Here is a 13,948-nt window from a genome sequence, read left to right as displayed (position 1 = left end):
TTGCAAAATACTACATGCGGCCAACACCGATACTACAATTTGGATGTGACGCAAAATATTGTGCAATTTCTCACTCCTATAGCATAGATATTTAATAAAATCATTTAAGAAAAAAACATTGTTCATTAAAGTGGAAAATAACACTACGGTGTCAACCATTTCATATAATCTCCCATGATGCGTATCAACAAAACAATTATTTCTTAACAATGTGCATGTTTTTGTTTTATGGTTATAATATCAACATTTAGATTGGGATGTATCCGAGAAAAATATTATCTTTAACGGGAAGTTGTCTTTTGGGATGCTTTAAATTGAACTGGGGGACTTTTACGGTGTGATTAGGCTGGAAACTGTCTTTCCAATCTGGCAACCCTATACGGAAAAGAAGTACATGCGGAAAAGGGGGCTGAATGTGAAGGCTCCGGTTGGATGTGTTGCTAACCAGGAGTGTCGCATGGGATCCGTCATTCCACCGCCTTTGGGTATTAGATGATGATGATCTCATTGTTAAGGATTTGCATATAACACTGCCGAAATATGTAGGATCTCAGCCATTGTCTGCTTGTCAAGAGAGCTAAATGTTGTGAAGTAGGTGTCGGGCCCTTCCTCTCCATCCTTTTAGCAACCTGTTAGCAAACATTGCTTGTTGTGAGTCCATTTTGCCCATCGAACCGGGTTCATGTTTGAATGACACTTCTCGTCCACAAAGCAATGACGGTAAGCTATATGTCATAATTTGAACGTGTTAGGTCATTGTGTACATTCATAAAACGAAGTGAGTCAAAACAGATGGCGCTGATATGCCGCACCACTACAATCGATACAATGTTTCCTTTACACTTTGCAGCCTTTTCACATCGCAAACTGCGTGTCGGCTGTACAATTGCCTGATCCTTGTTGGGTTGTCGTTGACATCTGCTTTAATGACAACAAGGTCATAAATTATGATTTATTAATATGCTATCAATTATATTATCAATTGTTATCAAGATCAGAAATTGTCATTAATTCATCCATGAACATATCTATCTACTTAAAATACTGTGTACTGTTCAGTACGTATGTTACACTTATTTGATTGCACATGGTGGAACGTGTCCCCGGTAAATGAATAGTATTACCTTTGGTCATGTATACTTTGAAATTGAACTCAGTGGTATTTCCCGTTTTTCCCAGCAGAGTTCGCTCTTGGAATATTTTTTACTAAGTAGTACAGACGCTCCCCTACTTACGAACGAGTTAGGTTCCGAGCGATTGTTCATAAGTTGAATTTGTTTGTAAGTTGATTCAGTGCTATATTTTGTATTATAATTTATGTTTAAGGCCTATATAAGTATATTGAAGGTTTATATAAGTGCATTTGTATGTTTAAGACTTGTATAAGTAACACAAATTGGTTTGTACTGAAAAAAACATATAACCTAGTTTTGTAATGACTTCAGTTTAAAATAGGCTGTGCTATAGTCAACAAAAAAGTGCCTTCCAAATAGGCCTGGGCGATTGGACAAAAAATTGTTATCATGATCATTTTTTTTCAGTCTCCCAATAATTGTCACGATAACTCGCATCATTTGTCTTTCAAATTTGAATTCAATTACTTTCCTTGTTCTTCAGTTATGAAAGTAACTACATTTCCTTACCTTAAAAAAAGAGAGAATATAAAATATGATGTTAAAAAATGTTTTTGCTCTTGTGCGATAAAGTTAAGACCAATTCCTCCTTATTCCATGAAAACGAATTAATTATAAAAAAAAGTCATCTTTATTTTTCTGCTGCATCTCATAATCGCGTTCTTGTTTTATCGCCCAGGTCTCCCTTTTAATATAATGTGATGTGTTATTTTTCCTTTTATGGCTTGGGCGCAGGTGTGATGGATTGGTCTGCCAAGTGTTTGACACTAGCACAATAGCCACCTAGGAGAATGAATACAGAGGAAGTGGAGCTGCTAAGTGACTCCAAGTACAGGAACTATGTGGCAGCGGTGGATAAAGCCCTTAAGAACTTTGAGTACTCGAGTGAGTGGGCAGACCTCATCTCTGCTTTGGGCAAGCTCAACAAGGTAATGCTCTGACTTTGCAATCTTTCCCTGATGCTTAAAACACAAACATATATGGTCTTTCATGCACAACAAAAAGCAATCAATAGTCACATATTCCCTCTAGTTGACTGCAGTTACCATATTATCTACACTGTAAGGCAAAAATAAAATACTTCAATTTTCTCAAAAGCTGGCAGTGTCCTTTATAATCTGATGCACCTTATAAAATGGATCAATATTGGTTAATCATCTGTAATTCCTTTTAGCACACCTCCATCCAATGGATGTATAACTCAACCCAATGCTACTACTACTAATCCTACTACTACTACTCGCTACTATTGTGTCTTATAATAAAAACGTATATATGAAACACATTTTAAGATAGGCCATTCGCTGAAGGTGTGTCTTATAGTGTGGAAAATACAGTACTTTTAAAGTGACTGGTACGATAATAAAGCTTAAATCTTGTGTTGTGTTTTCTTGACAAACATTTACTTGTCCTGTCAGGTATTGCAAAACAATGCAAAATATCAAGTGGTTCCCAAGAAGTTGACAATAGGCAAGCGGCTGGCTCAATGCCTCCATCCTGCTCTGCCCAGTGGAGTCCATCGTAAGGCCTTGGAGACCTACGAGATTATATTTAAAATCATTGGACCCAAGAGGCTCGCCAAAGACCTGTTTCTTTATAGGTAATTGTAGCTTTCACAAATTTTGTCGAAGTTACACTGGACACACCGTGACTAACATCATCTTCTACACGGCAGTTCTGGGCTCTTCCCTTTACTCTCTAATGCTGCCATGTCCGTAAAGCCAGTGTTGCTTGGCCTTTATGAGACTTACTACTTGCCTCTGGGGAAGACACTTAAGCCTGGATTACAGGGACTCCTCACTGGAGTTCTTCCTGGCCTTGAGGAAGGATCAGAGTTCTACGACAGGTGCGAGAGCAAAATGGGTGCATGAATGAATATTGCAATAACTTTTGAAATCACATTTTAATATCCTTTGATTTTAATGCTATTATTTATACTAAACTGAATACTAAAGAATGAATCCATTTGCAATATGTCTAATTTCAGTTATAACGATTTGTAGGCTTGCTAACTCCACTATAGACATTTTACTGCTGAGTGAAATTACCATGGTTTTCAGCATTTCTACTTCCCAAGCTATCTTCCTAGAAAATACAGGGTTTAGGAAAGTTTTTTAGACATGGGGTCACAGTTGGGGGGTGCTGAGCAAAAAAATGAGACATAGTTAATACCTAATAAAAGTTTAAGATTTTTTTTCCTTCATGTACATAGGAATTGCAGTTTTACCTTTTGGTGGTATAGTTCACATGACAGTTTCTTGTGTACTTAGCACTTACTGTTTTGCTACAGAACCAACAACCTTTTGGAAAAGGTGGCAGCAGCAGTGGAGCAGTCGGCCTTCTACAGTGCCTTATGGGGTAGCATTTTGACTAGCCCCGCTGTGCGTCTTCCTGGGGTCTCCTTTGTTCTGCTGCACCTCAACCGCAAGCTCTCCATGGAGGATCAGCTCTACGTTATGGGCAGTGACATCGAACTCATGGTGTGCACTCAGTTCTGTGGAACACCTCATGAGACTTTTATTTGTAACAATTTAGATTGTATTTTTTAAATAATGTTTGTCTGATGAATGTTTATTTTGAAGCAGTTAGGATGAGTGGTAGTAAACATTCTGTTGGTCCTCATGTTGTCAACATGTGATCAGTTGTAACTGATTATAGACATGAATGTCGTTCTCTATGCACTAGAATGTTCGTTTTTAATTACTGTAACAATATAGTGCTGTGCCACAACCTTTTGAGGAAAAAAAACAGTTTGACCTATCATATCAGCGTTAGTGAGAAAATTTGTGTCAATCAATAATAAGTAATACATCTTCTAATCTCTTTAATATGCCCATGCATTAGGTGGAAGCTGTCAGTACGTCAGTTCAGGATTCAAGTGTGCTAGTGCAGAGAAGCACTTTGGATTTAATCCTTTTCTGCTTCCCTTTCCACATGAGCCAGGTAAGTGGAGCAGTCAATGTCGTCTGGATGAAAACTTGGGAACCACATTTATGAACTGTGCGTATTCACAGAAGTGTTTGCAAACCATGCTTATAAACACTTGTACAAAATATGGGATTTATCAACATGGTTTTGTCCGTGCGTTTTTGCAAAGCTCTAAACGCTAACACGTGTTAGATGAGGGAAAGTTGGTGGTCTATTAGGTTATATTGGTACTTCATTAGAGATTAAATCGTTTTTTTAATGACTAATACCTTATATCGGCAATGATTTATGAGACAATGTTTCCCCCACTAAAATGTGTTATCGCAACATGCCTTGTCACAAATCTTTGACCTGTTCTGCCCAGGCTACTCGCCCTGACATGATACGGATCCTGTCTGCTGCTTTGCATGTGGTTTTGAGGAGAGACATGTCTTTGAACCGTAGACTCTACGCATGGCTGCTTGGTATGCAAGACACACAAATATATTAGCCATTACAACTACGTTATCACCCAGACAGTATATTAAAGGAACATTCATTTTCAACCAGTTCACCTTGTTAACATAAGACAAACCATTTTTGTTAAATAACACTGACTCACACAAGGTGTTTTTATAGGCATGTTTCAGGAAAATCATTTTTTTATATTCCTACATACACACATTCATTTTCCCATTTGAAGAGACATAAATGTCGTTGTGAAGTAATATTTTTGTTTTTTTTCATTTGCAACTCACTTCGGATACAAATGCGGGTAAGTGTCTAAATCACTGTGGACTTTAATTTTTTTTATTTGTTTTTAATTTACTTACAAGTTCTACTTAAAGAAACTATACTTTGAACCGAATCTAAAATGACAACAACATCCATGTATGTGCATTGCAGCAATTATCATGCTGTAAGTGCTGACAACAAAAAAAAATGTATTGGAAAATTAAAGGAGCAACATTGAAAAGATGCTAGATTTCAGACCTATTGGTGCTCTCTGAAGTTACTGCATGTTATTTGCGTATTTCTGTTTAAAGAAAAGTTACAATTTACACTTCATTATTCTTGTATTTCCTCCAATGTGGATAGCACTTTTGTCAACTACAACACAGTGGTGTATCATGTGTTCATTTAGTTGAGGCCAAAATTATTAGCCCCTTTCATGAAATTAGACCATGTGTGTTAAACGCAGTTTGGTTTGGCGGCCACATTAATGCCAACTACATCTCATGTGGGCCGGACCAGTTTATTATCTGCCCAAAAAGTTAACTCAATAGCTGCCAATGACATTGACGACGCTACAGAATTTGCTCATGCGTCCCTTCGAGTCAAAATGGATTAGACGTCGAGTGCCGTCAATGACACTGAATATTGAGCATCCACAGCCAATTTAAGTAAATTGGACAGCTATCATTGTCAATAGCAGGCAATAAATTCATTTTGTGCCACTTTTTTTCACTTCCGTTTTAGGGTACTGACAGGTAACTTCCAATCACTTTTAAATCCTTTTCTATTGAACTTGATGGGCTTTCCTGGATGCTTCTTATTCGTTTGTTACTTCCTGTTGATTTTGGGGCATTTTAAGGTTCCTTATTAACTAATTGACGGCCATTGAAGGCCCAGATTAGACCCCATAGTGGGTCACTTGCGGCCCGCGGCCCGCACGTTTGACACCCCTGGATTAGACCACAGTTTTCACCATCAAAATGACCTTGATAATGATTTTGGAAACACACATACACAAATGTGCGTTCACTTATGAGCTTTTTGTGCTTTTTCGTAGGTTTTGACAATAATGGGGTGAAAACAGGCCCCCGCAGTGCTACACAGAGCAACCCAGAAGAGCACGCTAGCCACTATTTCAACACCTTCTCAAAAGACATGCTTGTTCAGGTGGGACTTTTGCATTTTGAGCGTAGATTAAAACGTGTAATTGAAGTGTTTTTTTTGTGTGTATGTCTGTCATAAGGGATGCCTTTTATTTTGCCAGATTTGTCTTTATGATCTGTTTTGTTGTTGTTTATATTTTTATTAGTTATTTTTGGTACATTCTTCCATCTCTTTAAAGAGCTCATCTCCAGCATTACACATCCTCTTGGGGATTTTGTATGTTATGCTTCATCTTGCTTCTTTAGTGGCAGCCAATTCTTTGAAGTTCAATCTCTGTCTTTAAACGCGGTCCTGCCATGTGCTCTGCTTTAGCACTCTAGGGGTTAAAACACAGAGCACACACCGAAACCTGAAGGCAAATGTAGTTTTAGAAGGGATTTTTGTTTTTATCATTTATTCGTGCCATCTGTTCAGAGGTAGCTATTAGAACTTTATCCATCAGGGACGATGGTGGCACTACAGGGACTTTTTTGTTGTTGTTGCAGGCTTCAGTTTGTTATGTGACAGACAGAGCGTGAAATACAGGAGAAAAACAAAATGAAAGAAGGGGTGAAACGAATATGAAATTTGTTCTGCCAAATTTGAAAACAAAGCTCAGGGGTTTCTGTCGAACTTGTCAAATGTCTCCTTTCTGCTACGATGTGTGTTTCCAGGCAATGGTGGGAATCTTGCAAGGCAAAGCGCGAGGCGGAGAGGAGGAAAGCATTCTAATGCATGACCTCAAGCCATTTCGCATCCTTATCAGTCTACTTGATAAACCAGAACTTGGTAATAATATGTTAATGACCTATCAGAAAGTTAGTGGTGCAAATATTCAGCTTTCTTAGTGTCTCTTATGGTTCTTTTCTAAGGGCCAGCAATCTTAGAGGACGTTCTCATCGAAGTGTTTCGTACGCTTCACACACAGTGCAAAACTGAGTTGGACCTCCAAAACCAGTGTTCCTTCAGCAAGGACCAAACGCACCTTAGCAGGTTAGTCAAATCAGGCAATTGCCATTTTGACCCACTTTCTCATATTTAAAAGCCATACCTGTCAACTTATATGTTTTTCCCGTGTTTTATGGTCATTTTAAATTGTGTACACCATATAACTTTTGTACGGGAAAAAACTTTTTTTTAAAGTGTTTTTTTTTGTAAAACCGATCTCGTTTTACCCATTTCAGCTCCAATTCGGCTCGTCTCGGTCACTGGTAGCAGATGAAAACAGCGTTGTCGATTGCTAATATTGTCATGCTTTAATCATGATGTGCGCACGTGCATCAGTCATGTCTGCCTTTTCAGTATACAGTAATACCTTGACATACAAGTTCCCAATATATGAGAAATTTGAGATACATGTAAAATTCCGAGCAAATATTTACCTTGAGATACGAGACAAATTTTGAGATACGAGCATACCAGACAGCCAGGTGGCCGAGACGCGAGAGGCTTCTTATGATAACAGCACACTGTCTTTCTCGCCGCATCTCCTTCGTGTATAGATATCTACGAGCACTGGGCACAGCATTGCATTTTTCCGTGTTTTTTTTCCGTTAGTGTAGAATTAAGGGAAGAAAAAATTGGGTCCAAAGCGAGCAGGTGCAAAGAAGGGTAGTGCGATGAAAAGGCATATGATGACAATCGATATTAAGCATGAAATAATCGAAAACACATAAGAGTGGTGTACGCGTGACTGAGCTTGCTCGCCAATACAAGAGCAGCACCCGGAAAAGTTGGCAAGTGGTCTTGTGTTATCTTATATTGAGGACATTTGTGTGCGTCATTTTTGTAATATTTAGAAGCAGAGACAAAAGCAAACAACCCTAGATAGGTTCCTTTTAAAAACTCTGGCTAAAAGGGAAGGCAAAAAGACCCAAGCCGGAAGAAGAAAAGTAATAAGAATTAAGTTTAGTTTAAGGTAAAATTAAAACTTATTTTATGTGTGTCTGTATTGTAATCTATTAATCTAAGTTAAATTTATGTTTATTTTATGTTATGAGCGCGTTGCCATCCAAACAGTGTGTCTTTCTTTGTATTTAGTTCATTTCTATGGGAAAAGTTGATTTGATATACGAGTAAATCGAATATGAGCATTTAAGCTCGTATCTCAAGGTATTCCTGTATAAATATAGCGCGTGCCCAGACAGTCAAGCTGTCAGCGTCATACAGCGACATCTACAAAATCTTGAATTTCGTGCATCCAAAAGGCTGAGGGCACCCCGTCCACTTTGAGGAAAATTATAGACTTTAAAGTGCGCCCTTTGTGAGTAAATATGTGCCGTGTTGTGTTTGTATGTTTTTTTATCGCTTAATATGGGTAATTGCAATCATTAATAAGGGGAGCAATTGGCCAAAGTGGACAGGTATGAAATAATCCAAATGTTGTCCCTCTTAATTCCTTTTTAGCAAACTTCGAGAGAACAAGAAGACAGCAGAATTGATTAAAACGGCCAATCTCCTGTTCAACTCTTTCGAGCCATTCTACATGTGGGACTATATTGCTCGTTGGTTTGAAGAGTGCTGCAGGTTTGTATATGTGTATCATGCATGATGATATTTCTGTGATGGTATCAAATGCTTGCTAGAAATTATTTACCAGATCTTTTATCCATGTCTCACAGACTTGTAAACAGACCGGTAATTTTCATGTTAAAGGAGGTCAACATATAGATTTTTGTTTTAATATAATAAATGAATGTTTGAATGTATTCAAATGTTAAATTGACCTTTTTGAATTAATCCGTTTGATTAATTAAATTTGAAACTTGTGTGAAATATAGGCAGGCTTTTCAAAAACAATCCAGGCTTATGTAAAAAAGGAGTAATAATGGGGGTTTTGTGCAGTATTGAGAATTGGAAAATTGCATTAACAGCAATCCATCAAGAGATCTCACCATGGCTTCTTTTGTAGGAGAACACTGAATGTGCCAACAAATAATCCAAAACATGGTGGGAGTTCATATACTCCAGAACTCTCCTTGGTGGAGTTTTGTGAGCTAGTTGATTTCCTGCTGGACGTTGTTTCCTTGGTAAGTTTACTTGTCTTTGCCTTCCAACAGTACACATTTTTCTCATTTTATTCTTGCCATACTTGCAATTTGTACTAGAATCTGTTCTTTCATAGTTTATGCCCTTTATTACAACACATATATAACTTACTTTTGAAGATTTTTACTCTTTTAATATTTGTTTAATTACAGTCTGTATTTTTAACTCGAGTTCAATTTTCCCTTAAAGGAGAAATTTTGTGTATTGGCTCTTTCATGGCCCTGCTCGTTTTTGTGCATTGACATTCCCTTCTTTCCTTGCTGTCCTTAAGCTCTTGATCTATTCCTCACTTTCTCTTCCACCCATTTTAGCTCATTCAAATCATTCACACAGTTTGCCTAGCTTCTTATTATAAACAGAATTGTTTTTGTCCCAGGATTTTACTGCCAGTTTTAATGTCTATGCCTGAATTTTGGTTTCTTAGGTGTTCAACCCCACACACAAGTGCAAACATACTTGTGTGACTACTTCCCAACCTACAATATACATAGCATATTTGTAAACTAATGCTCACTTTTTCATAGCATATTTGTAAACTAATGCCCAGTTTACAAAATCTCCTTGAAAGTACCATATTTCCAATACCAACTGTTTGGAAATCCTTGTTTCTTTTACCCTGTCTTAAGTGTGTGTACATATGTTTTGGACTCTAGCAAGAGAGATGTGTGATTTGTGTGCTATGGCCTGTGCTCCGCTTGCTCCTGTCTGTTCAAACTATTTGCTCTTTCTCCCTGAAGCCCACTAGAAGCATGAGGGTAATCTGCCAGGTAAAGTACTGCTCTTTCCTGCTTTTTCACCTCACCTTGCTTCACTGAGGCTACGATAGCATTTCTGCAACATCCCACCAACATCCATTAGGCCTTTGTTTCTGCCACGCTTTACGTGATCATTTATCAGTAATGGACTGATCACTCTAAGCCGACTCCCAAATTAATGTTAAAAAAAAAGAATCTTAATTCCCAATAAAGGCTTTGTAGAACACAAATTATTCCTAAAATCTGGTGTGGATCTTGTGAAAATGTGTGTCAGGGCTATCATAATTGCATGCAATTTCATGCTGTTATCTTGCTCACATATATTTTTTTAAATGACACATACAAACCGTAATTTTATTTATTGCAACATTTACTTTTTTCCCTTTTGTCCATTATATTGCAATTTAATGCCATATAACAAATATTGCAGTATATTTAGGCTGCCAATAACATTCATATTAATAAAAGATTTTCTGTTGATTCTCCTTTGATAAATCAGTTTGATGATAACATCAATTTTTGATCCCTTTAGTTAAAAAATGCTTTTTTGGAAATAGTGAACAAAATGTTAAAATAAAAACTGATATTATTGTTTTGGTCCGTAACGTCAGGAGAAAAAAAAGCAGAAATGTTGATCGTTTTTTTTCTCTCAAAATTAAAACCGATTTTGTTAAATGTTTTGTTATGATTAAACAAAGAATCTGTTTGCTTTCATGAAGGTAGACAGAAACTGGAAAATATTTCCTGCTGAGGGGTTGAAATTCCGAGATATTTTTGGACAATTCAGAGTTATAACCAAGGCCTTAATCAGTTAGTTGTCCATTAATTTGGTAATCGATTATTAGTCGATAGATCAATCATTTGTTTCACCTCTAGTACAGTTTGTCCTAAAACCTTTAAATTCCATGCACAAATGGCAATCAGTTAGGGGTAAAGAAGTGAAGTCACATTGTATGTATGGCTAATACTAAAGAGCGACTTAAGTTTTTCTTTTTTTCTTTCAGTCTTTCTGTTTTTTGTGCCACTGGCATATTTTGTGTTGTAAGCAAAAAGTAACTTGTTTAAAAAGAGATCTTTTTTAAGGGATACATTTTCTAGTTAAAACATGACTAACATTCAAATAGTAAGATATTGTGTACGATTGTATAGCAAAGACATCGTTGTTACATCTGTCACCTCTTGTCATAGGAGACGTACATCGAGATCCAAACAGAGCATCTTCCTCAACTCCTGCTGCGCATGGTGGCCGCACTCACAACTCACCTGCCGACACTGATGCTCAGAGAGCTCACTCACTGCCTGCGTCTCTGTTCCAAGATCCTTAGCAAAGTACAGCCACCTTTAGTGTCCCCTTTGGCTGTGTCTACAAGTCCCCAAGTTCAAATTCTTTCTAGCTCCCACGGAAATTCTTCAGACTCGGCAAAAAATATGAACAGAGATGATAACGTGAGTATAGTCAGTGTTTAACCATTTTCAACATAAATGAGTTCATTCCAAACTTGGTCAAGTTTATATGTATGTATTATCTATAATAAATGATCGTAAGATCCAGTCCTCAAAAATAAACAGTTGACTTTAAAATATTAAATAATATCTTTATGTTCAGTATAGTAAATTAAACACATTGAATATCAGTAAATTGGAAATAATGCCATATGCACTGGTATAAAAACATTTGGGCACCCTTGATCATTTTCAAAATTCTTTTATAAATCGTTGGTTTTACGTTTGATGGCACATTTTCCATCACATTTTTTGTGTCTAGTTTGAGACTCTTCACTCATTTCTCCTAAATTAGTTCCTTGCCAAAAAACTAAACCTCAGATCAGTTGGTTTCGGGCTTTGATGTGATCACCCGACCTACTCCATCCATTGGATTGGATAACTTTATTCATCCCGTATTCGTGTGACCATGAGGTAAAAGATATGACCACATGTTTGAATACCGGTTCATGCCTAGCAATTCTTGTTCTAATGAGTGCATTGTGGCATGATGTTAGGATACAGTCAATAGTTTGAGTTACATGGTCTGAGCTGGGCCCAAAAGGGTTTGAAATAAAGATGATGGTTAACAAACAGCTGCGTCCAGCTCTCCTCTACTCTCTTTGGAAGTAGAAAAGAAAAAAGATAGCATGTAGTTATCTCCAACAGAGTGGAAAACATGCCACATAGTACATCGAACAAATACTTTTAACTGATCCCTCCCCCACCCAGAGGAGCATATGGATGATAAAATACTGTACCTTACCATCTGAGTCCAAGTTCCAAAATATCCCCACTGACTAGATTGAGAAAAATCCCCTGACACTTTCATACACCAATCCATCTATTCTGTGTTCGGCTCTTCCTCACTCGAGCCGCGGGTGTGCTGGAGCCTATCCCAGCTGACTTGGGACAAGAGGCAGGGTACATCCTAAACTGGTCACCAGCCAGTTACAGATTTAATACACTCATTGACCATAAATTAAAAAAACATTCTAATTTGTTCCGCTGTTCCTGGTGTATGTCTACATCTACATGAATTCCTCTTGATAGATCAACCGCTGTGGACAAAAGCTGCAAGTTCTACATAAACGCATACATATTCTCCAACAATCCAGCAATAGACATTCCTTCATTGTGCAGCTGATCCACAGTTATTGGAATAAGTCGTCCAGTAATTGAAGGGTCAGTGGTTCGACTGTCCGGTGTCAAAGTGTCCTCAGAGCAAGACTCATAAGGGAAGCTTTGCATACCACCAGCATTCCCCACAGAATCTTCATTGGTTAAACAGTTTTTGCTGAATAGGTTGTAGCAAAAACGGGACCCACCGCAGCTACTGAGGACTGACGTCTTTTAAAAAATGTTAAAGTAATCCCTCGATTATCGCAAATTTACTACTTCGCGATTTTTTTCTGGTATTAATTATTATTTTTACTTTTTTTGTTTTACTTCAGTGCTGAGTCCTAGTAGCAAGAGTGGCTTCCGCTGAATCCATGCTGAAACTCGTAAGCGGAAGCCACTCTTGCAACTAGGACTCAGCACTGAAGTAAAAAAAAATGTTTTTTAAAACTTGAACTACCTGAAAAGGTAGTTATAATAGGGGTGACGCTACTCCGCGATTTTTCGATTATCGCGGCCATATCTGGTCTACATTAACCGCGATATTGGAGGGATTACAGTATATGAAGTTTTCGTCAATAGGAAGGATTTGTTGTTTGCGCAAAAAAATCTTCAATTTGTGGTTTATACATACTATATAAAAATTGTAAAAATTTCTGTTATCTACATTGCAAAAGTGTAAAAGGAAGATAGATGGAAATTAACAGTTTTCTCTTCTCTTGTTTTTGCTTAGACACTTCCTGCACCTCTGGAAACACATACAAGTGGGGAGGTGTTCAAAAATTTAGAAAATCAACCCAACTGCTCACCTGAAAATGGCTTCACAGACTTTATACAATATAATGAGAATGGTCCTGATAGAGAACGACAACTTCACACTCACCTGCAAAAAGCTGGCATTCGTTCCTCTGGCCCTTCTCAGCCTAAACCTGTGGACAAACCAGTCATGCAGTGCTGCTTGGAACACTTTCAGCAATTTCTTTCTCGACTTATTACCTTGTATATAACCTCAAATCAAGTAGAAAAGGACAAGATGGACAGAGCGCTGTTGGTACAATCATCCAGTCTTGTATTAGAGGGCTCCCAACATGGTCATGAGAACCAGACTGAATCATGCCCAGATTCTGTTATTTTGCAGAAAGAGTGTGTTGCTGCTTTTACTGCTGCCTGCCAACTGTTCTTGGAGTGTTCTAGTTTTCCAGTATACATTGCAGAGGGGAATCTGAAGGCATCACCCGCACAAGAGCAAAACTATGGTAAGCGCCATCAAGTGTCTAACAACATTTAGTGCATAGATCAAAAGGTATTACCAGGGCTTTATTATTAACACATTTCATTAGTCTAGTCAGGGTTGTTTTGTAAAAGTGCATGAGTGGTACCACTTCATATTGGAATGGTGTGGGGCAGAATATCCAGAGAGTCCTAGTTGTAAATTCTCTTTATATCTTGGGGATAGTGTAATAAACAAATGTTTTCATTCTTCATGTTATCAAGTTAAAAGAGAACAGGGAAAAGCTTTATGCCTGTCCTCTACATAACACATGGACTAAATATTTAGGGCACCTTTATAAGATACTACTGTATTTTTTTGGACAACACACCACTGAGTATAAAGGCTCAATTAAA

At 37.7% G+C, this 13,948-nt stretch overlaps 1 protein-coding gene across 1 annotated transcript in view; it reads left to right on the top strand.

The window, feature by feature from the left end:
* Positions 1–376: 376 nt before the first annotated feature.
* Positions 377–13,948, top strand: part of dop1a (DOP1 leucine zipper like protein A) — a 31,258-nt gene continuing 17,686 nt past the window's right edge. The window contains exons 1-15 of the mRNA XM_077598558.1: positions 377–720; positions 1,869–2,062; positions 2,552–2,733; positions 2,809–2,979; positions 3,424–3,613; positions 3,978–4,076; positions 4,426–4,525; positions 5,833–5,942; positions 6,593–6,707; positions 6,791–6,911; positions 8,325–8,444; positions 8,830–8,947; positions 9,704–9,733; positions 10,910–11,167; positions 13,056–13,578. Of these exons, the coding sequence (XP_077454684.1) occupies positions 1,925–2,062; positions 2,552–2,733; positions 2,809–2,979; positions 3,424–3,613; positions 3,978–4,076; positions 4,426–4,525; positions 5,833–5,942; positions 6,593–6,707; positions 6,791–6,911; positions 8,325–8,444; positions 8,830–8,947; positions 9,704–9,733; positions 10,910–11,167; positions 13,056–13,578 (2,275 nt within the window). The 5' untranslated portion in view covers positions 377–720; positions 1,869–1,924. The remainder of the gene's footprint in view (positions 721–1,868; positions 2,063–2,551; positions 2,734–2,808; positions 2,980–3,423; positions 3,614–3,977; positions 4,077–4,425; positions 4,526–5,832; positions 5,943–6,592; positions 6,708–6,790; positions 6,912–8,324; positions 8,445–8,829; positions 8,948–9,703; positions 9,734–10,909; positions 11,168–13,055; positions 13,579–13,948) is intronic.

This window comes from Stigmatopora argus, chromosome 4 (genome assembly GCF_051989625.1).
Source record: "Stigmatopora argus isolate UIUO_Sarg chromosome 4, RoL_Sarg_1.0, whole genome shotgun sequence".
Lineage (NCBI taxonomy): Eukaryota > Metazoa > Chordata > Actinopteri > Syngnathiformes > Syngnathidae > Stigmatopora > Stigmatopora argus.
This window is presented reverse-complemented; position numbering and strand designations above follow the sequence as displayed.